Genomic DNA, 23,644 nt, shown 5'->3' on the forward strand with positions numbered 1-23,644 from the left:
TCTCTTGTCCCGCTGAGGTCTTAAAACCCAGGTTGCTATGATGGAAGCCTTCAGCTTGTTTATACTGAGTTGGACACATCCCATCTTTCTCTTCACAATACTCCACAAATTCTTTATAGGGCCAGTTAGCTGATCAATCAAGCCCAGTGGTACCATAGCAATTAAAACAGGTACTTTTGTTAGGAAAAAGTCTAGCTGCACAATTAAAGTCGGAATTCCCTTAAAGCACAAGTGTCAAACTCCAATCCTCCAGGGCCGCAGTCCTGCAACTTCTAGATGTGCCTCTGCTGCACCACCTGAATAGAATAATTAGGTCATTAAGGTTCTGGAGAACTGATCCACACAAGGAGGAGGTAATTAAACCATTTCATTACAATGTTTTGTACTTGTGGCACATCTAAAATCTGCAGGACAGTGGCCCTTGAGGACTGGAGTTTGGGACCCGATTAACACTCTGTAACTTTGATTTCAAAATGAAATTCAAAATGTGCTTTCAACTGAAAAGTACATTTGAGCAAGACTCCAGTTTGTTTTGTCCTCAACCCAGATAAGACACTTTTATGTGGCCTTCTAGACTCTCATGTGACACATAAATAGAACCGTGTGTTCTATTTATGTCCAGATAAAGGGCATGCTTAAATATCATTTTATCAATCAAATCAAAGCAGTTTTTATCCATTTACTGCTTCCTATTTCTTGCGAATTATCATGGAAATTCACACAAAACCAACGAATCCCTGCACTTTTTTGCGCTAATACATAATTGTGAGTTTATTGCAGATTTTTGGATCTAAGTGACTTTTTACTTTTCTTACTTCTGCTAAACAGCTCCTTAAGATTTACTTGATGTCAAATTATAATCCATAATGAAACGGTAAGTAATGAAAAGCACAAATATTTCTAAATTAGTACCACAAACGCTTTGACTTTTATTGCTAAAAAATCACAAAAACAATCACAAAATTCTTCAGGGATTGAATATTATTAAATTTTAAGAATTTATTTATATTTTAACAACGGGTTTTATCGATACATCCTGACAGAGCTGGCCCTTTAAGAACATTCATGATCTTGATTTGGCACAAAATGAAAAAATGTTTGACACCCCGATCTAAAGAATGAGGCCAATATCATTTTCTTGCACCTTTGTCCTTCCACTCAATTTTTTTTTATAAATAATACACGAAAAAAACAATTGTAATTAGCAGTATTGTAAGGGAATTACAATTTGAGGCTTATTCTGTTTGTTGATGGCATCACTGACTGTCTTCTGAACATCTGTCAAGTCAAAAGTCTTTGACATAAATGTGTAGATCAGGGATCTGTAACTTATACATCCTAAAAAAGATGTATAAGTTACAGATCCAACTCAATCACAAACAAAACAGATCTAAAAGCTTATTACTGGTATTTTTAGTGCCATTCTTTGTGGAAATTTAGTGCAAATGTTGCAGGAAATGATTGAAAATGGTTAAAAACTTGTATTTGTTAATACCTGTATTTAAAAATATTAACTTGTTCTTTTCAACTTTTGCCATTAAGAAGCATTATAGAATGTAAAAGAAAGACATGCGGCTCCAGAGTCGCAGGTTGCAGACCCCTAAAGTAGATCAAAGCAAAGCATTTCTACAGTAAACTTATTTTTTATTAGTGTTTGTAATACTGTGACCTTCAAAAAAAAAGAGAATGTGGAGTCCTCATTAGCTGTAAGTGACTCAATCTTAATTAAACTCAGTTATTGAAATGCCTCTGTATTTGTCAGCAGTTACTGCCTCACTTTGTAAGACCCAATTTATTTCTTATACTTGCTGCAGAGGACATTAATACAAAACATTCCTTAAAATCTACATTTAGGAATCACTTGTTACTCCTGGAATCCTCTTGTGTACCTAATAGCATTTAGACACACTCATTCACATCCCTGATGAAATTATATTACATAACAAGTGAGACTTTGAACTTCAGCCATGATCAGAAACCCTCTGCTACAAAGCAGAGCAGTTAAAAGCTCATGATACATGAGCTGCAATAAGTTTTAATTGCTAGATGAAAAACTATGTACATAATGTAAGACTAGCCTACATTTCAAGAAGAATACCAGCCACAAGTAAAATGCTGAAACAACCTGAGAGTGTAACAAGCGTCATTTGGCTAATGTTTGTTTAACATGAAGCGGAAACCACCGGCCATCAAAAGTCAGGAGTATTGACCTTAGCATTCCCCCTAACCCAGTAATCACACCGTCATCGTGATGCTGCTGGAAAGAAAATCCATGTGCTTAAAACACAAGTGCAAAGTGACCATTTTCCAGTACACTTTTTATGATTTCAATGATTTCTAAGACTTGCTATTTCACATTCTAACTAGTTTACATGCAGTCATCGTGGACTTTAATGCAGTTTTTACATTGGGCTTGTGCTACATTACTTTAGCTGTTGTTTTTGTTTCTGATGATTGATTTAACAGGGAATTTCAGTGGTTGGGCTAATAAAGTTTCATTTAACATGGGTTTTCTTAAATCTAGAGAGGTCCAGAATTACACATACAAACTCAAATATTAATAAGTATCACCATTCTAATGTCTGGATCCGGGTCCCAAAGCAAGTCCTAAAGACAGCACACATTAAGCCATCAACACAGTCCTGGAGTAATTTTTGACTAAAGAGTTTTCCAACAAATTGAAAAAGTATTTAAAAGGAAAACTCAAATGAATGTGATATTTATGTCCATGTCGAATTTATCCAAACTTTAGATTAGAGCTGTAGTTTTTCCTTTAAATAAAAATTCAGATACAATTATTCAAGATACATCCATATTAGTGCTGCATTACAGGAGAGTTTCAGTCTCTTTAACGATGTACTAATTTGAGAAAGTAATGTTCTCACCAACTTAAGCTGTGAATGCACTACTATGAAATCTCTTTAATCAACTTTTTTTTTTTTTTTAAACATCCTTTCAGCTCGCTGAAAGCAAAGCTGCAGCAAACCTAATTTCTCTACATCTATATTTCTAAAGGCCACCTTTTCACTCTCTTTCAAGACAAAGTAAGTGATTTTTTTTCTCCTCTCAGGGCTCATTGACTGGGTTGACATTCAAACAAAACACTAGTAATAATAGTCACTCTCAGCTTGTGTAACACTTAGCGTGAGCAGAAACATGCAGGAGAATGAAAATGCAAAGAGCAATTAAATTAGAATTTACTGCCACACAGAAATCACACAACATGAGACATAACAGGAGATAGGTCTCAGTGTTTACATAATATATAAGCCAGAACTACAACAGATCTAAATGACATTAATACTGTAAATGCATCATATGCTTCCCATGTCTTGGGGGGGGGAAAAACCCATCACCTTCTAAATGTGCATCAAGTAAATATGCATATAAAAACATTTCATTCACTGTCTTCACACTATAAAAACACACTTTCTTTCTTTGTTTGCATGACAACAGACCAGAAAGTAAAAGTAAAAACACGCATATGGACATTGTGCAGTAGAAAATGACAGAGCTTCTGCAGAACAAGAGTTAGAATAATTTACCAAACTGAATCGCCTCTACATAAAGGTCCCAGCTCAGGAAAGTGACTGCAAAAGTTGAGATCCGCTGGAGTTTCTGTACAAATTAGAGACACAAGCAGGTGCAGCCGGTACATTTACCTGCGTACAGACTGTGCAGCCAGAGCAAGAACTGAAAGAACTGCCCTCACATTACCTATAACCACGATAACACTGAGAAATTATTAACTCTGGGAATGTTCGACCCTTTTTGTCGGGTCGTAATTACAGTCAAGTCAGGTGCATTCCAGATAAGGGCAAAACTAAAGGCAGCATTTCCATCAGTTTACTCTCTATGAACAAATCTCTATACCATCTTGCATAACAAACACCACGATGCGAATAAGTAACATAAAATTAAATTCAAAGATAAATGTTGGGATTTTTATAAGATATTACATTTTAAAAATCATTGCTGACCGTTAGTCATAAAAAATACAATGAACTAATTTAATCATAGAGTACACACTTTTAGGACATATGTGAATAAAATTGTAGAGATGTTCCTTGTTGTAAGTTATTTAATTTGGTTTATATTTTTTGTTTCCTGAGATAAAAAAAAAAAGTTATACTTGTTTTGATCTTATGAGGCTGATAATCTACTGTATTTACTGTTAATTAGCAACAACAGAAATTTCTAAGTAAGTTTAAAAGAGGTTTATGTTTTGTGTGCGACTCCAAAACACTTACAGAAATTAGAATTACAGTGAATTGTGGTTTTTAAAAAGCGTTGACTCAAGATAGTGAAAACAAATGCACACCACACTTTTCAAAAACTTCCAAGGAAAAAAAGCCCCACAGGGAACACGGGGAGCCAGAGCAGAACAAAAACCATAAATCCAAGGAAAATTTCAGCAGGGAACACAGGGAAGAAATTGGGAAAATAACAGGGAGAACCAGCAAAGAGTGAGCAGAAGACAGGTTTAAATACTGCGAGTGTGAATGCTGGAACAAAAGACCTGGGCTGATGAGCTAATGGGTCACAGGTGAGAGAGAAAGAGAGAGAAATGGCACAGGGGGCAAGAGAGAGAACACAAGGAATTAGGAAATAAAACTGACACCAAAGAATAACTAAGCCTAAGAAACATATTTAAACTAGAGAAGCAAAGAATAACCAGACACAAGAAACAAACAATAAAAAACTAGAATCACAAAGGAAGTATTGAATTGATGAAGAACAGAAACACGATTGATCATTTAAAAAAAGAAACTAAGGAATACAAAATTATTACATTAGAATAAAATAATTAAAACACCAATCAAACAACCTGAGATCCTAACAATATCCTTGCAAAATATTATTAGCGTATGAGCCCTGGAGCAGGCAACCTCTCCAAAAGAAGAAACTTAAAGCCCTGTCAGTTATAAAGTCACTATCCAGAATGTACTTTATTTTCTGTATGTGACATGTTGCTGTCCAGCTATTACCAGTTTGACCAGGGACAGACCAATAAGACTTCTTCGCAAAGAAGATAAGTGGACCAGCATAACAGTAATCTGGTTTTAGGTCATATGTATCCATGTGGCAGGCTAAATGTGGTTGCAAAAAGACTTTTTTCACCTATTTGACACTAAATCTTTTATAAAAACTTAGTAAATTAAAGTCGACAGACACTGGGTAAGGACAAAAACAGGGTACGTTTGTGCACACTTTGCATTTTGCTTGCAAGTGATACTAAAGCGACATTTCTCCTTTGTCAGAAACTCAGACTTGAAGAAAAAACATGATAAATTCTCTTTAATGCATGCAAACACTGGAATCGGAAATGAGAACAATAGCTGAATCAAGAGTCATTGTAATTAAGCCCTAGTGCAGATGTCCGTGTTCGCTTACCTTGCAAAACATGTGCCAGGAGCATTTTGTCACAGAGGAGAAAAAAAACAGTGAGAGCCTAAAGGATGAACGAACAAAATGCCATGCTGGTAGAAAGGCTCCTGTTTAGCCTGCAGGAATAATGAAGTCAGATCAGTCACTATATCAGGAGCACGAAGAACGGCCCCTTCATTAACACAACCGGCCAAAGTCCAGAGAAGACCCCAGGAGTGATGGCTTGCAGGTCGGAGCGGAGAAACAACAAAAGGATTACATGTCAAGACAACATGCACACCGTCATCCCACCGCAACATCATTAAAAAATTAGAAGAACAATCCATCTGTGCGAGTGGAGCGGTTACAGTAAAGCAGAAGAACTTTAAAAAACAAAAAACTTTCTCCTGTGGCAAAATTTCTCTGATCAATAACTGCTTTCTTCTCCGTCCGTCCCACAAAGATCAGGTTCTTTGACACACAGCCAAACATCTGAACCGCAATTCTCCACTGTGAACGCAGCAGGAAAGAGAAAGGTCAGTATACCTCACACTGTAAATAGTGTGAGGTTCTAAGTCGTTGTTGTCGGTCTTGTCAGGAGCTCTGTAATGAGATGCAGCTCCTCTGGGACGTCTCTGGAGTCTAGGTAACACCAGCCTTGGGTTACACTCAGAGTGAGGGCAAGACTTTGAGCGAGAAGGCAGCTCACGTGATCCAATTCTGCTTTATTTTACACATGGCATTGGGAAAATATTCACGTCCTTAAAGTTCCTTCACATTTTGTCACGGCACATCAAATTTCAATGTATTTTAAAAAATCTGAGTGGTAAGTAGCCTAAAATTACTAAGAGGAAGGAAAAAACAGCTAGATAGACTTAAATAAGACATGCACAACTGCAAAATCTACTGAGGGGTGATCATCTACTTCTATCAGACAAGCAGCCAAGAGAAGAGAATCTGTTGACTAGACAACTCTCAGTCCTCCAATCTGGAGGAGTGGGAAGAAGAATATAAATGTTTGGGGGTTATTTAAAAAAAAAAAAAAGTCCTGTTTGCAGTTTTTCCCACAAGAAAAAGTAAACATTTGAAGGAAGCTGTTTTGACTAACTTTGCCTGCCTCGGTGTTTTTTGTTCTAAGACCGCAAACACTGAATTTTTTTTCCACAGCGCAAGTCTTTAATCACAGACATCATTACTTTCTGCAGCAGCGGAAAGTAATGGTGAAGTCAAACGCTAGGAGTTAAACATCGACTTCCCTTGGACGACCAGAGCATCCGTGACTACTACAATTCACTAGAAACAAAGTTTTAGTGAATTGTAGGACAAACTCCGAAGCTCCAACGCATATATATATATATATATATATATATATATATATATATATATATATATATATATATATATATATATATATATATATATATATATATATATATATATATATATATAAAGGTTTAAAACATGAAAAAAGAAGCTTACCTTCCGCTGGACTCTCCCTGTCCCGTAGAAACCCCAAACAAAAACCACTGTAGGCATCTAATTAAGAAGGCAGCATTATCACATGACAACTAGCTGGCTAACTTAATTTACTGACTCTGGACTTGAAGAAAATGTGATTGGAGAGACGGTGTAACCAGAGTGCAGCTAAGGGAGCCCACCTACGTAACATTTAAGTCAATCATTTCCCCTGTTAGCACTATGCAGGCTACTGCTACTAGCATATGAAACATAACCGAGGGCTTAAAAACCCATTAATAAGCACAGACCATTGTCTAATTCCTGATTTAACAGTTGCGATGCAAGCATAACGGTTTAATTCAACCTCTTCTTAAAATGATAACATTTTTACTTGTAACTATAATTTTATTTCTCCAGAATACAGTTTGAGCTAACTCCTACACTTCAGCAGAACAAATGTACATTTTCTACTTGCATTTTACATGCAGGATGCTGGAGGAATCCCAGGATGGCATCTTCTTCCGCGGTGTTAGAGTCAACTCTTATACCAGAGAACTGTGGGAACATCCGGGTTTGACCACCCAAAAGTGATGCTCACGCGCTATGCTTCCTCAGATTATGTTACTGGGTCTCCTCTGGCAGCAAACTGTGCAAAAATATTATTAAGATAAATAATACAACCCTTTTTGCAAACTTGCAACTGCTTACCACCTTGAGAAACAAAGAACTACTGCGCTAAGAAAGAAAATAAGAGCGGCACTCGTGTGTTTTCGTTTGGTATCAAAAGGTTTGTTTCGTTAAAGAATATGAATCTGTTACTGACAAGCGCTAAGTAAGAGATAACACAATTTGTTAGAGTCATAATTTAGCATTTTTGGGATATTTTAACAGCGTTGTTTTGGAAACGTGTCCCCCCTCCGCCCCCACTCCTGCTCATTTTTTTTTTCTGTACTGATTTCTGATTGTTATTTATCACCAGTTCACTGTGTCCAGGCTGCACCTCCAGAGTCAGGCGGCAATCTGCAACCCTGCAAAGATAAACGGGTAAAAAAACAAATTATTCCTACTTTTCCTTTCCAGCAGAAATTTGTTTTTCAAACTGCACAATGAAAAAGTTTTCCAGCATACTTCCGTGAGGCATGTTGTGCCTGTTGATTAGTGCATCACCACTTCAGTCAAACGCTGTTTTTGCCAGAGTCCTGAATTGAATCTGTGTGGAGGGAGCTTAAAATTACAATCCTATAGTTTAAAAAATGTAAGAGGATGTACCCCGCCTCTCGCCCGGGACGCAGCTGGAGATAGGCACCAGCAACCCTCCCGACCCCATTAGGGAAGAAGGGTGTAAGAAAATGGATGGATGGATGTAAAACTTTGGAAATCTTAACTGTTCTTGCTTATTCTTGCCTGTATTTTAATATTTATTGCAGCAGCTGGCGAAAGCCCTCCAGGCTGAATCTGGTGACAGAGGTAAAGTTGTTTGAGCATTTCTAAAGCTTATAGCTGCATTTGTTGACAGTTTTGACAGCAGAAATCTGTCGAGATACTAAGACTTTCACATCATCCTCTTGTTTTAAAAATCCACAATTCTACAACAAAAACAAAAAAATCCCAAACTAATGCTTCACTCTTTAAATGCCTTTCCTTCCACAATTACCGTACAGATCAAAGATCAGTCGAACATTTACTTAGATCCTGTATTGTGCATGAATATAATAAAACTCTAGACTAAATGTAAATGATGTATCCAGTTTACAGCACAGAGTGCAGCAATCGTGTTGAAAGACAGTTTCGATTCCACAAACATCTTGTGAAATTTAGACTGGTATGTAAATTTATGCTGCAATGATGAAACATTTGTCACCGTGCACCTTTCACTGTGCTCACTACTGCGTTTAGAATGAGAGCGGCGTAAATACAGTCATCAGTGCTCACTGGGTTAAATGTCAATGATAGGTGCTGTAAATGGGACATAATCATTTGTTTCCCCTCGGTCGGATAGGGATCGTGCCAATACACGTTCATGAGGCTTTGCAAATCGACTGAGCCATTAAATCCCTTCATCTGTGTAGTTTTATCAGGCACCTCGGGAAAATAAACAAAGATAAAGGATGTCATTGACACGATATCTAATGTTCAACGTGCTGTGGAATAAGACAGCTCCACCCAAAAAAAAAAAAAAAAAAAGAACACTCAAGTTTGTTTTCTAGCAAAAGTAAAACTGGAGTGAAAGCAGTTTAACAATAAAATATTCAGGCTTTGTTACTGTATATCAAAACATGGAAGCTGAAATTCTTCCTCTCCCCATCATTAAGTTTGCATTCCTAAGACATCTGCACAAATCTGGGTTTACAACTTTCTCCTGCTGGGTTTGGTTAATTATCAAACTAGCAAGAGGAATGTTTGGTCAAAACAGTGGTTATAGAAAATGTTTTAGGTACATTTAAAACGTTAAATTCACATAGACACTCCGAAGACATTTCAAGAGCTCAGTTCTGCTAAATTTTGATGATTGACTTGCAGCTAACCAGCTTCTCAAAATCAAATTACACAAGACTTACAAAAAGAAAAGGATTCCTAATACAGATCTGGAGGAAAGAGTACTGAAACGAGTTATGCAAGTTGCAGAAACTAGAGAGGTTGGGGGCAGAAGGTAATATTGGGAAAGTTGAACGGGAGAAAAACGCTAGAAAATGTGTTTTGAGGGGCTTCAAAACCAAATTTCATTTCAAAGGCATGAACTTCAGCTGCAATCAGTACTTCAGGAGCCACCTCAGAGGATCAAAGACATGTTTTTTGAACTAAAGTTTTCACCAATAGCTCATAGCTTAAAGACAAAAGGGATTATCTGCAGTTAGGAAAATGCTATGGCAGGAAGATCATGAGTATGTTGTCTGCCTTAAAGTGTTAAGAGTAAAGCATGAGAAGATGAATGCATAAAAAGTTACCTTTTATTATAATTAATGAATCAAGTTCTTCTTTAGACACTGATTCATAAAGACATTTAAAAAAAGTGAGACAAGCTAAACACTAACAAGACCTAAGAGAAAAGACAGCATTCTGATTGTATTCCTTGTTCTCTCATTTCCTTAATGCTTCTGATCCCAAAGATCAGAGAGTCAAAGTCTGAATGTTGACAAAACAAAAAACAAACCATAAAATATTGTTAAAGAAAAAAATGCACATTGCTGCAGGGACCAATTCATTTCAGGAATGTAACCAAAATGTTTTATTTCATCGAAACATGTTCTACTCTGGTAAAAAGCTCATTGTTCCTCCTTAAAGGGCCCGATGCACAGAAAAGGATTTTAGTAAACTATGGAATGATTACAAACATGTTTGCGTCCATTTAGAGCTGTAAAAGCACTCATGGTTACATTTCATTATTCAACATTTCACCTGCGTGTAGACTTGCGTTAATTGTGTTAAAACTGTTTTCTGGACACCATCACTAGCATAACCATTTATAATTCAGATGTTACAGACAGCATAGACCAAAGTTTTGATGCTTAACAGTACATTAAAGGGGAAAAAGAAAAGCTTGATTTCTACAGTAGTCCTTGTCCCTGGAGATGTGAAAGTTTTGCTTGCAGCTCAGTATTTAATTGTCCACTGCTTGACAGTGGCATCATGGGAGGTGGTGACCAGAGTGTGAGCGTCGATCCAGGCCAGGCTGCTGACATGGTGCAAACGGTGAGCATCTGCAGATATCAGTGCAAGAAAAACTCATTACAAAAAAGGCCAGCGTAACAAAGAAACATGTAACAGATTAGTAAATCTTTTTTTTTTTTCCAGTCTGATCAGTTATGAGTAGCCATTACCTACACTGGTATAGGCAATAGCAACATCTTGATCCTGTGAGTTCTACAGAAAAAACTAAATTTTGTGGTGTTATAGCTCCATAATAAAGACTTAAAAAAAAAAACATGATGAAATTAATCTGACTAAAAGTCAAAGAAGAGTGCCCTTTTAAAACCTGGGGGGAAAAATGCAAGCTTTCTTCCACTTCTAGGAGAAGATCAATTTACACCCAGGTGAATATTTATCCTGGGTTTAATGCTGCAGGTCGGACACAATAATTGTATAAACAAAAAAAGAACAAACATCATTGTTTATTTTTTCTAATTCTTCCATGTCTTCAACAAATTAGATTTAGTCTATATCTGATGGTGTATATAAAAATATTTGTTTTAATTGGGGAATAAAAAACAACAAAGTCCTCAACTTGAGTCATGACATTGAGACCTAGCACTTGCCAAAGGGCTCAAGTTTTTGGCAACTAGAGCTTTTATTCTAGTTAAAAGTAATTCTGAAAGAGTTATCTATGCTTTTCTAAATTTGCACTTTGATTACCATTTTTCCTCTCAAGTCAGCCTCCCATGACTGACCTTCAACCAGTGCCAATAATATGGCAAAAAAAACAACAATAAACTAGTACAATCAATGAGAGAAATTATGAGTTATTTTATACTTGACTTTTAAACTCTTCTGCGTTTGTGTTAGGTTTTGTTTTTATAAATGCACACTGGTCTATTTTAAAAGGTGCTTAATGAATAAAGTGGCCTGATGTAAGCCAGACTACAAATGTTTGCTTTATAAAAGTTATTTTTAAAGCTGTGAAAGTTTCTATACAAGCCTGGTAAATGTTCCTTCACTGACTACATGCAGCTTTATAGATGCATGGAGAAATGTGTGAGCTTGCAGAATTTACTCTGCGGGTTATTTTGCTTGCCAAGCACTTCTTGTGCTATTCACAGGCCGGAGCTGCAAAACATCACGATAATAGGACGCTATGCTATCATTTCTCATGCGAACTTAATTTTTGATGCCAATTAATTCACCTTTACACCTTTGACAAAGTTGTTGAAAGCAATAAGATCTGTTGTCTGGCCATAAAGATCAGCTTTGTACTTGCAGAACATCTGAATACAAATTTGTGATTTAAACTAGCAGATTAAGACTAGGCAAATAATGTGGCACAAGTAAATCATTGAAACACAGCTTGTAAAAGAAATCTGAGCAGAGTAATCATTTGAATGTTTATTTGTTTTGCAGTAAAATACACAACAGTGGTTCCAATTAGGGATCTCCTCGTTTAGGCCTTTACTGCAAAGCGCCACAGCAAATGTTCATAGGTGTGCAAATAACCAGAAAAACCTCCAAACTAAAATAAGTGTGCAGCTTAAAGTTAGCCAAAAAAAAAAAAAACCTATGAAAACGGTATTAAAAAAACAAAACAAATATCACATGCATGCATGAGACTGGCATGCTTAGGTTTGCGGGTTTATCACTAACCGGGAAGTTTGATCCTTGTGTCTGCGTCACCAACTGTCCAGATGTAAACCATCATGTCCATCCCACCGGTTGCAAAGTGCTCATTGTCAGGTGACCAGGCCAGACTCACTGGTTTGGCATGATGCCCATAAAACTCATTTTTTACCTAAGGGAGAGGAAAAAACAGTATTAAAATTAACATCCCATACTGAAAGACCAACTCGGCTTTGCAAAATAAAACTAGTTTTACCGAGTAGCCGTCTGCCACAGAGTAGGCCGTAGCGACCTTCTTGTCGTCGATGACAGCCAAGTAGGCTCCGTCACTGGAGTAGGCCATGTCGGTTATGGACCCTTTATTCTCAAGAGTTTTACCCTCGTCCTTCAGAGTGTTGCCTTGAATTGAGTAGAGGTGGACTTTTCCATCCTGAAGACAGGAAACATTTTGAAAAGTATTGACAAGATCTGTTAAAATGGTACAGTGATCAAAACTACGCAAGTCTAAAAGCATTCTCAGAAGCAGCAAAGAGTCTCTTCTACGATGATTTCCACTCACATTTCCACCAACAGCAGCGGTGGTGCCACCAGGATGGATGACCCCAACCTCTGCTTCATAGCCAAGATTGTCCAATGTGAAGACTTTCTTCTTGTCCTTCAGCAAGACCAGCTAAGAAGAAGAAATAAAATGTAATCACACTAGTCCTAAAGGTAACTAAAACAATGATTTTCAAGGTAACCACAACCAAAAGCAGAGGACATTACCTGACCGATGCACACAGCCAGAGTGAACCCTCCTGATACGGAGACGCTTTTAGGCTGGGAGTCCATCTTCACCACATCAGAGGCACTGCAAAGCCAGCAGACGGGGTTGTTACAGAGGGAAACCGGCTCTGACAGCTACACCCAACATTGGCGTACGAACACAATCCAAACAAGAGATGAGTTTCACTTAAATGCATGCAACTGTCTGTATATCCAACACAGTTAAGGAAGATGGTAACAACTGCAGAGGACCTTCAAAAAAAACACAACTAAATTTTAGAATCTCTTACAGAAAAATGGTCCATACCTGTACTCTTTCTTGCTGAGGCTTGTGTAGCGGAGCGTATCATCCATGCTGCATGTCACCAGGTCATTGGCTTCATCCACCTGCATCTTGCTCACCTGGTTACTGTGGCCTTTCCCTGAGAAACTGTCATTCTCACCAGTTTCTGGATCCCAGTAATGTGAAACAGGAGTTAAAGAAATCACACTGATATTCTTGACCCTTTCAAATGAAGATACGCATATTGAGGCTTTTATTTTGAAATTTGAAGTAAGCTTCATATTAAATGCCCACACTAATCCAATGTGTAAGAGTGCTTTGGATAAACCAGTCACATAAAGCCTGAAAGAGCAATTACATGATGTAAAAATTCCCAAGGCTTTTATTTAGAAATTTTTGTTAAGCTTCATTTGAAAGGGTCAAAGTCATCCCATGTGTAACAGTCATTGGATTAAATCAGTCATATGAAGCTCAAAAAAGCAATGACCTGATGTAAAAATTTTCAAGGGCTTTTATTTTGAAATTCTCAGTAAGCTTCATTTCAAAGGGCCAAACTCATCCCATGTGTAACAGTGACAGGGTTAAATTAGTTATATACAGCCCATAGCAGCAAGTTGTTCTAAAGGCCAGCTCAGTCCTCCTCTGTTTTAACTGAACTACTAGTTCGAACTACAGTGATGCGTATTTGTAGTCCTCAGCAGCTCTCCCTGCTCTGGGTTCCGTTGCCATGGTGAATAATCCTCTCTGCCAGCTGTGAGTGAGACATCCAGGGGGAGACAATTCTCTGTTTGAGCCAGCCAGTTTGACTAAAAAAAGCATTGCAAACAACTCTTTCCCGTTCGGGAACCGTAATACATATTCGAAAACCGTTTGAAGCGTATGAGAGAGCTATTTGTCATCTCCGATAGTCCCGCCATTCATATCTCTACCTCACTCACAGTATTAACAGCGATGATATAAAGAAGGTGTGTGCCAAGGTCTGAAATTTTTCAGAAATACATGGAAGTGAATCAGTGAGATCTGTCTGCTACCCTGGCGCATGACTTTGCTCTGAAGCACCTGGAGAGAAAACCGCAAGCGCTAGATAATGTTTGAAAACATTTGACCGGAGCAGGCATGCGTATCAATGTCATGACCGAGTTTCATACCAATCATGCACTATTTGTGAGCGTGAGGGCGAGTTAAAAAATGATTTGGGGTCAAAATGTCACTCTGACTCACTCTAGCGGAGCGTCATTCACACTGTGATTTTTCCAAAATTCAAAAACTTTGGGTCGCTTAGAAAGAAGTTATGGACAAACCATAATACATATTGACGTGCTGTCTTCACTTTAAAAGAGATCACGGACGTATCTACAAAATGAAGTTTGAATGGCGTTTCTACATGAAGTTATGACGACACAGAAAATCCTCAAAAATAGGGTATTTTCAGGATTTACTGGTTGCCTCGTCCCCTTGACGACGAGAGTTGCACCTGGTGAACTCGTTAGTGATTTTGGGGTAGTTTTTTGCTTTTTACGTCGCCATGGTAACTCCAAATCCCACCAAAAGTAACAGCTCCAATGCCGGGTTCGAGCTGCACGTTTTGATACCACTTTTGTGGGTGGGCTCGCAGCGGTACGAGGCGCATTCACGGTCACGGAAGGAAAATAAATAATACTTAAAGAGACATTCTATTGGGTGTAGAACAATAGGTGCCTCCCATGCACCTATTGCTTCCCAAATCAGTCACTGCTCTCCTTATTCATTGCAGGCCCCAATTAAATTTACAGCATGCTCATGTCAGCATATAATTAGCAAGGCAAGACATTAACCAAGTGTAAGAGCTGAAAGATTAAATGAGAAGGTGGAAAGTAACTGCAGTGTTGAAAGCAGACTTTCTAGCTAGAAAAACGAGCCACCCTGAGCCAACATGCAACAGCAAAGCTATGAGATCATATGAAGGAAAAATTACCATGAAGCATTTCATGACTATTCTTGACTGAATATGCAAGTTTCCATTTTAAAAGACGCTCAGAAATGATGTCCTGACCGAAAACTTTCCACTGCCGAGCCACCGAATTACATCATGATCAACACATAATCCAGTTGTACGCGACTAAAACTCATGAACTTTCAAATTCTTATGGCTTTGGAACTTGAAATAAAAACTAAGAATTAACAGCAGCTCTTAAATGTACAGTTTAGTGTTTTAAGAAACCTCCTCAAACAACTTATCACCAGACTCACAAACTTGTTCAGTCCAGTGAATTAGAACTTGTTTAAAGAAAAGTATGATTTCCATCTTAAAGTTTCAGATTGAAGAATTCATTTACAAGTTCATGTGGAAAGCTGGATGTCCAAATGAATCAAACCTCAGTGAAAAACTACAACGTATGACTGCTGCCAGCACATTTTTAAGAAATGTAAATACTTAGAATACCTAGTATTAAACCAACTGCATTTTAAGATCTTACGCAGAGATTAAAGTAAAATCTCTTATGACCCTGCAAAAACCCCAATTTTGTTTACCAGAGTCACCTTCACATTAACAGACTGTGTAAGGATATTGATGTGTCCATCATGACTCCCAGAGTAGATGTATGATCGACCATCGCCTTTATGAACTGTCAGACACTGGATGGACTTTGTGTGACCCTGCAAACAGAAATGTACTTTAGAGCATACACTAAATTAACTTGGCACAAATTTACCCTGGAAGGTCATTCCAGAGTTTATGGAAAACATTTCAGACTGGATCAGGCAGCTAAATTCTTAAATTAGTTTTAACCACTCTGTACAACAATTACACAACTTAGATCTATTAAAATCAACAACTATCGGCAATGTGGAGTCCCTACTTATTCATAAACTCTATAGTCTGACCTTGATGGTGCGAATGGGCCGGTCAGGGTTGTTCTTGTCCAGGTAGTTGATGTATCCTGACAGAGAGATGCTGAGGAGGTGGTCCTTCTGCCACAAGCAGCCCAGCTGCTGGTCGCTCACGTCGGAGCCCATATTGAAGGTGGTGACGGCCGTGCCTGCGCCAACGTCCCAGAGCTTCACGGTTTTATCCCCCGAGGCAGAGATCAGCTGGGAGCTGTCAGGGCTCCAGCTGAGCTGCACGACATGAAGGAGAGGTTAAGAAAAGGCTATTTTTATTAAAAATGTTAAAACAGTGCTCCTGTGGTCCGTCGCTAGGAATGCATACTTCCTAGTCGTTGGGGCAGGGGGAATAACAAACAATGACTTTGAAGAGGAAGAGGGGCAGTTTAAGGAAACATGTCCATAATTTGACTAGGAAATGAGCCATTCATGTTTCAAACACTGTTCAGCACAGCAGGCCTGGAACACCAGCTCTGACAAAAAGCTTACACATCTAACCAGATTGATGCAAGTCAGGTGGCAGGCTTAAAGTATAAACATCATGTTTCTCATTTTGTGTTGCTACAGTAGTTTGGTTCAAAAGTCAAAGTACTTACAGCATAGATTCCTCCTTTGTGAGCCTTCTCTCCGCCCACTGAGCCGACACGTTCTCCAGTTGTTCCATCGTAGACGAATATCTGCAGGTAAGCAAGAAGTCAAAACATCCTTTTATTTTTTTTAATCAAGTTTGAATTTTGTGCAAGCTATTCTATAAAGAACTTGGTTACAATAGTTTGGAACAAAGAAAGTTGAGCTTAATATTTATATCAAGGTAATTTATAAACACCTAAACCATTTACTACTGCAAGCAAGTAGCAGAGGCTGAAACCAGAGAGTGGCCACATGGCTGGGAACTAACGTGGTTTTGTCTCTTTCAGGGAAGCAGAAATGTGACAAGTTACGTGAATCAGAACACAAACAAAAACTGGGGTTACTTTAAAAAACAATCTAAATAATCAGAAGCACAATTGATAAACTCTGGAATGTAACTTTTCATGATGCCAGCCATCACAGACTGCTTAACCAGATCAACGTGGCAGTATATCCCTCAAGTTTACTGCCACGCTAAGGAAACACTTTAAAAGGAAAACACCACAGAACTGCTTGGATTAAGAGTGATTGTGTTCTCCAGATGCCTTTTTAATATTCCTTAGTCGTTTCAGAAAACATCTTTTGCTTGACACACTTACTGGCCTTCTTTAAAACTGCCCTTTCACCTGTCAAAACTTCCTTCCTTAAGTTTTATATACAGAAACATGAGTATTTTTCACTTTAATTTTAAACTTTCAATTCTTTAACTATTCCCCCAAGTTTATTATTTGCACAAAGGTCTTATTACTGGTTTAAGCTTAATAAAGCAGCCATGTTTGAAGTCAATTAAAATGTATTCTCTGCAAAATTCTACAGTTTGGCAAAATATCTACAGCTTAGTCGTTTGATTAGACCGACTGCAGTAGACTCCATGAAGCTTTTTTTACACAAGAAAAACAAAACAGTTTTGTACTTTGATGAAACGATGAGATCAGTTTTAGTATTCTGATTTGCCTTCATGTAATTGCATGCCGACTGTCTGCATTTTGCCACCGACCTGGCCATCAGCTCCAGCTGTGACTAATCGACTTCCATCTGGAGAGAAACGAATGCAGTTGACGAACTGGCTGTGGTCCTGCAGTCACAGGGGAGACCGGAGTGGGAAGAAGAGAAAAGAAAAAAAAAAAAGACTCATTACTTAAACAACAAATTGAACAAGGTTGAATGCACAACATTATTTTGAAAATATTAAAAATTTCAAAAAAATCGTGCCGTTTCAAGTGGGCTACATTACTTTGACCTTATGCACATAGTTAATACTTAGACATTGGAAATTTGTAAGGAATAAATCACAGAATGTGGACAATTTTTTTTCTCTCAAGTCCCCTTTACAAAAGTCCACTAAGATTTTAAGAGTTCTGACTAAAGATGTACTAGTAAAAAATTGATGGTTGAAATTAGATTTTGATCTTTGAGTTAGTTTGTTGGAGTGTTTTTGCAAAGAGTCAGGAACAGCTATGCATTCTCGTATGCGGTTGCCGGCAAGCATCTATGGGAAAAAAAAACCCAAAACATTCAAAACAATGCATTTGTAAAATTGCATGCATGCATGAAGCCGTCTCCCTCATAGCAAGCAGGAAGTCGGTTCTTCCTTATTTAAGTTCACGTTTGCTGGTGAAAACTTGGGTTTCATATGACAGAACAGAAAACAGAGGCCAGTCTGAAAGTAAATTATGAGGAAGACCATCCCAGTCCAAAATAGCTCCCCGTGGCTGGTGTTTAGACCGATAAGAAAACCATGGGAGGAGCATGACTGGAAGACCAATTACCTGCACAATCTGAATTCAATACAATTTAAGCAAATAACACGTATATAAATTGGGGATAAAAGCTATTTAGATTGCAAATTTAAGACAGGAAATGATTATTCTAGGAAAATAAGACAGAATGCTGAAACAAAGGAGAGGCCTGAATGAATTTGGCCAAACACGCCCCAAGCATTTGAGTGGGATGGACGTTATATAATGTGGAAGCAGCAACACAAGGCAACACTGTCAAGAGCCACCAGGGTGTGACAGCTTTGAGATGAGTAAGCAGCACTAAATAACCAGCATCTTAAAGTTACTCAGAGCATAAAACAAAGTTGACCAATAAGAATTCAGGTTTAGGAAGTTTTCAGAGATTTGCCTATTTTTGGAGTTTAATTTAAAAAAAACCTCAATTATCCCAAATGCTGTGTGAAGCACAAATATTCCTTTACAAAAAATTCATTCAAATACTGAAGATTAAAAGAAAAAAAAAAATACATACCCTTAGCGTGAATTTAAACTTGAAGGGAGGTCCCTCAAAGAAAGAGCCGCAGGTGTCGTCGCTGGCAGTGGCGAGGCGGTAGGGGCGTTTCTGTCTTATGTCTACACTGTTGATTAATTTTGCATGGCCAGAAACCTCTCCCACTGATGAGCCCGAGTCCCACAGGAACACTGCACCAAACCTACAACAGGAGACATTCACACTCAGCTTTTCTGACAGAGAGGTTGCTTGGCTGGATGGCTTCCATATTTTACACAACAGCATAATGAACATTTGGAGACATCTTTAACCATGTTTGATCGCACTATTAACGCATGGATACAAAACTTTTGACTCTTACTTCTCTCGTCCGTCGCCTACAACCGCAATCCTCTTGCTGTCCTCTGTCCAGGCGATGTCCTTGACTTTCCCTGAAATGGGGGTGTACTCGTACTTGAGCATGTGTTCCTTCTGGGTGGTGTCCCAGATACGGATCTTCCCCGATACATCTGAGAAGCCAGAAAATGTTCTTGTTAAAAAACAGCTCATTCAGAGTACAAAATAGAGTTGTAGATAGAAGTGTCTAAAAGCGATCTATACCTCCAGATGCAATGTAGAAGCCACTGGGGGCGTACTTGGCGACAGTAACTTGATGAGCATGCTCAGTGTAAATGTCCGCAATTGCTGGATTCTTGAATTAAAACAAACATAATATCACATAGTTTGACAGACGATGCTTCTTAATAAAAAGGTCGATCTAACCCACCAACAGAATGACAAGGACATGCAATAAATGTGGTTTGATGACTAGAAGAAACTGATGTTATTTTTATTTAATTGTACTCTGTTTAATACACACTGGGGTCAGTCTTGAGCAAAACAAAAATTACACTTATTTTGGTTAAACCAGTGTGCAAGAGCACCATGGGAAAGGAGAGTGATTAAATAGCAGGATTTTAGATTACAAGCAAGTGCAGCATCACGTTGTAGAGGAAAAACAAACTCAAACTTCAAGATACTTCTGATTTACTTCACAACTTACTGTAGACAGCAGATTATCACGAGTGAATTGTTAAAACAAACTCATGTAATGCACAAACGGTGAATAAAACGCCATTGTTTATTAGTAAGGCTTAATGAGAAAAGTAATTACCTCGATGTTTCGTATGACGACACACTTGCCGTTGGTGTAGAGGAAGTTGTTTCCTTTGGGATCGCCACCAATTACTTTGGCAACTCCCCTCTCCATCTGGGGGAGGCTGGCAAAAACATGCTCTGAAAATAAAAATAAATGTTACAAGTTCACAAGAGATTGGTTGAGAACTTCCCCTTTGTGATCTTCATTTTATATATTGGGAACTGTCTGTAACTGGAAAACGCTGGATTTGGAAATGCTGACAGCCTTTTGGAAATCTTGGACTTCAGATAGGGATCTACCTCATCAAGTGAATACATGCAGAAACTAGTGTTTTAGTATCACTAAGCACCAAAAGAACTAGCCAAGGACAGTTTAAAATGTCTAGTTGGTCATTTATAATCTTAGTAAAACCCTTATGCAGAGCCACTGCTGTCCCACATAGGTTTGATGACACCACTTCCATTATAAATAACAATTCACTGCAAGAAAAAGATATTTTAATCCTATATTCTCTTATCTTTGAAAAAAAAAAAACTTGAAAACTCACACCTTAAGTTTACTGTAGAAAGTACATCCAACTTCTCTAATAACTTGAAGATGGAGAATTATGGCATAAATGCTTAAAACTATAAAGCTACTAGAGCGAGAATAGGTTTTAGACATATAGGTATACAGACATCCGAGTTGTCTTAGTAAGATTCAATTGCATGTTTCAAGTTACCACAGGGTTAAACCACAACACGAGAAAGAAAAATATATTTTTGCATCCCTAAACACCTTTATCGTACTAACAGCAAGAAATACCACTGTCATTAAAACTGCATTAATTTTAGGTTGCTGTAACTCTAAATTAAAAGCTATCGACGTCATAAATCAATAACTGGGCAGAGAAAGACCCATTGGGAATTATCGTTTGTCAGCAAATCCAACACCCATTAGATTTTCGCAAGCCACAATAACAATTTTAGTTAAGTTTATTTTGGATCGCACCGGTAAAATGCGACATTTGTGTGTGAAACGGTGTGTGTTCAAGCAGCCACGTCTCGTCTGACAGCTCCTGTCTGAACATGTCACAACAACACGACGTGCGCCGAACTATTTCCTATTTGTTACGTTAAAGCTCCGCTAGCTGACGCTAACTTTCACTGAAACAACCCGTAACAGGCTGAAAACAGAGCCAGAATATGTTTCCAAGAAGTCACGACAGTCAGACGTGGCTTTCACTTTAACAAGTCGTGGCTGTTTTAGTTTCGTCTGTAAAAACTTAAATGTCAAAAAGAAAACACACAAGAATGGGCGAGGCTAGCTAGCTGGGAACTACCTGGACGACTAGCCGAGGCTGCACACTAGATTTTGCTTCAAAGCAGCATTTTTCGCTCTGTTTAACTCAGCTTTTGTCATAAGGCGACGCAGACTTACTCAGTTCAAACGGCATTATTCCTGTTGGCCTTAAGCTTATCGTTAGTCTTTCCAATGAATGAATCAGTGGAGACAGAGACGCTCCTCCGGCTGTGTGCAATGCCCTGCCTAATCACACAAACACGGAAGCGGCCCCAGCTCTCGCTCTGCCTGGCTTTGCCCATATATGGTAAACTTAGATCATGCGCTGCTGCTGTCAGCCAGTAGCGGTGCGCTGCAGCGATTTGGATAAATTTCACCTAAATATGGTCTTTTAGGCTCCACGGCAATTTATGACCAACGTTGATAAAGCACAGATTAAAGGCTATTCTCAATAGCAGCTTCCAGTGTCCTAATTTCTGCTTACAGAACATGTTTGCTGTTGGACGCATTTATTAATATGTATTGTAGCAAACAAAGAAACCAACTCCTTTGAGAATCCCAAGAGAGTAGAAAAACTCTAACTACAAATTATTAATGATAAAACCCGATTAAATTCATACACAACATAGTATGCGACAGAATTTTTCCGTCAAAAACGATTAATCAGAGCTAAGAAATATTGACATTGGGTTACTGCCAAAAAAAAAAAAAAAAAAAAAAAACCCAACTAATTAATTCTCTAAATTTGCCAATAACAATAAATTACTAAGAGCTTAACACTTGTCCTAGAGTTATATGCCTCAACTACATTTTCAGGAGAGGGTTTTTAAAGTCTATTATGTCATTCTGTCAGTAGAAAGCATCACCAGCCTGGAATAGGACTGGTAATCCCCCTGACCTATATGGGTTAGGATAATTTCAGAATGAGCATCAACAGAAGCAAATATATTGTTACAATGCTGAAATAAAATTTGAAGACATTTTTGCTGTGACTTATTCATCCTAAAAGATAGATAATAATAATCTTTTTTGTTAGGTCATCAAACTCAATATGAAAAATAATCAGTCTTTTTTTTTCACTTGCTTTCAGCCATATGTAATTTGATCGGAGCCATGTGTGGGACACAGCAAACATGTGCAAGAAGTCTCAAGTTAGTGTTTTGGTCTCCATGGGAGGTGGAAAACCTTGAACATCCTCTGAACACTCCATTCAAGATGGAGGCAACATCATGATGAGGATGATTTTTTTTCTTCAGGACAGAAATGGAAGCTGGTCAGACTAACTCATCCATCTTCCGAGCACTTTGAGTCTTCTGACTTACAACTGGGGCCATTGATCGTTCTGCAGGTCAGAAGCCCTAAATATACAATCAGATCAACAATTGAATGATGTAGATCTGAGGTGCCCAAGTCTTGTTCTGTATATCTACCATCCTGCAACTTGTAGAGTCTTCTCTTCTCCAAAACACCTGAATCAAATGGCTGAATTCTCTCACCAGAGCCATACAGACCCATTAGTTTAAGGTGGGTTTGACAAGATGAATCAAAACACTTGACAGATCCAGATAGGCTCGGGTGCCTCTGATGTAGATCAAAGCATGTTCATGTGTGGGAACATCCCAGCATTTTAGTTGGTTACATGTAATCTGGGGGCTAAGGTTTTATGTTTTCATATTGTCTCCCTGATATCTTCTCTATCAGAATGTCTTGGTCCTGGCTGGCAAGCTTCCTAGTGGGGAAGAAAGTGTTTGTATCTAGCTTCCATAAAAATAACTAGTTTAAAGTTCTGCTCATTGTTTTGTAACTACACAATATTTTCTTTCTATAGCAAGCAAAAACAGTGTACAGTATGCAAACCCACTGGACAAATATGCACATATACTCACACACATAAATAAATTATCCGCACACATGGATTGAAAAGTACACATGTACCAGCTATGTGTAAGCATAAGATGCTCAAAATGTACACACATCTACCATGCCATGCAAATAGAACACACAAAGAAAACTACAGAAGAATATAATATTAAGAGAACCTTAAAATGACAGACACTCAAGTGGTACAACTGTATCCAGAGACAGAATTTATATATAGACATATATATATATATATATATATATATATATATTATATATATATATATATATATATATATATATATATATATATATATATATATATATATATATATATAATAATAATAATAATAATAATAATAATAATAATAATAATAATAATAATAATAATAATAATAATAATAATAATAATAATAATAATAAATGAAACTTTCTTCAGCATTTTTTTCTTTGTCCTAAAATATGTCATGCAGTGCATGTCCTGAAGGGGGAAGTGTTGTCTC

At 37.9% G+C, this 23,644-nt stretch overlaps 2 protein-coding genes across 4 annotated transcripts in view; both read right to left on the reverse strand.

Moving 5' to 3' along the window:
* The window catches only part of slc2a9l2 (solute carrier family 2 member 9, like 2), a 131,433-nt gene extending 124,040 nt beyond the window's left edge, over positions 1-7,393 (reverse strand). The window contains exon 1 of one of the 3 annotated variants that reach the window (XM_044122796.1): positions 7,301-7,393. The gene's annotated coding sequence lies outside the window, so the exon portion shown is untranslated. Of the gene's footprint in view, positions 1-3,545; positions 3,878-7,300 lie in introns of those variants that run through there. The other 2 variants (XM_044122793.1, XM_044122794.1) reach the window with 2 other exon arrangements.
* Positions 7,394-10,023: 2,630 nt separating this feature from the next.
* Positions 10,024-21,573, reverse strand: wdr1 (WD repeat domain 1). The gene is made up of 15 exons (XM_044122807.1): positions 21,420-21,573; positions 20,016-20,137; positions 19,463-19,553; positions 19,224-19,371; positions 18,884-19,064; positions 17,631-17,708; positions 16,600-16,680; positions 16,004-16,237; positions 15,688-15,775; positions 13,163-13,319; positions 12,856-12,940; positions 12,650-12,760; positions 12,347-12,520; positions 12,118-12,262; positions 10,024-10,523 (listed from the first exon to the last, which is right to left on the reverse strand). The coding sequence occupies exons 1-15, from the start codon at positions 21,433-21,435 to the stop codon at positions 10,417-10,419; spliced, it is 1,818 nt and encodes a 605-aa protein (XP_043978742.1). The 5' UTR covers positions 21,436-21,573; the 3' UTR covers positions 10,024-10,416.
* Between the last annotated feature and the right edge of the window lie 2,071 nt (positions 21,574-23,644).

Source organism: Gambusia affinis, linkage group LG07, assembly GCF_019740435.1.
Source record: "Gambusia affinis linkage group LG07, SWU_Gaff_1.0, whole genome shotgun sequence".
Taxonomy (NCBI): Eukaryota; Metazoa; Chordata; class Actinopteri; order Cyprinodontiformes; family Poeciliidae; genus Gambusia; species Gambusia affinis.

Bases quoted from the DNA above. Each gene is read 5' to 3' on its own strand.
- wdr1 (XM_044122807.1), bottom strand. The intron at 12,761-12,855 runs GTAATGTCCTCT...TCTTCTTCTTAG, and splicing joins TGGCTGTGTGCATCGGTCAG to CTGGTCTTGCTGAAGGACAA. The intron at 12,263-12,346 runs GTAAAACTAGTT...CCTCTCCCTTAG, and splicing joins CTGTGGCAGACGGCTACTCG to GTAAAAAATGAGTTTTATGG.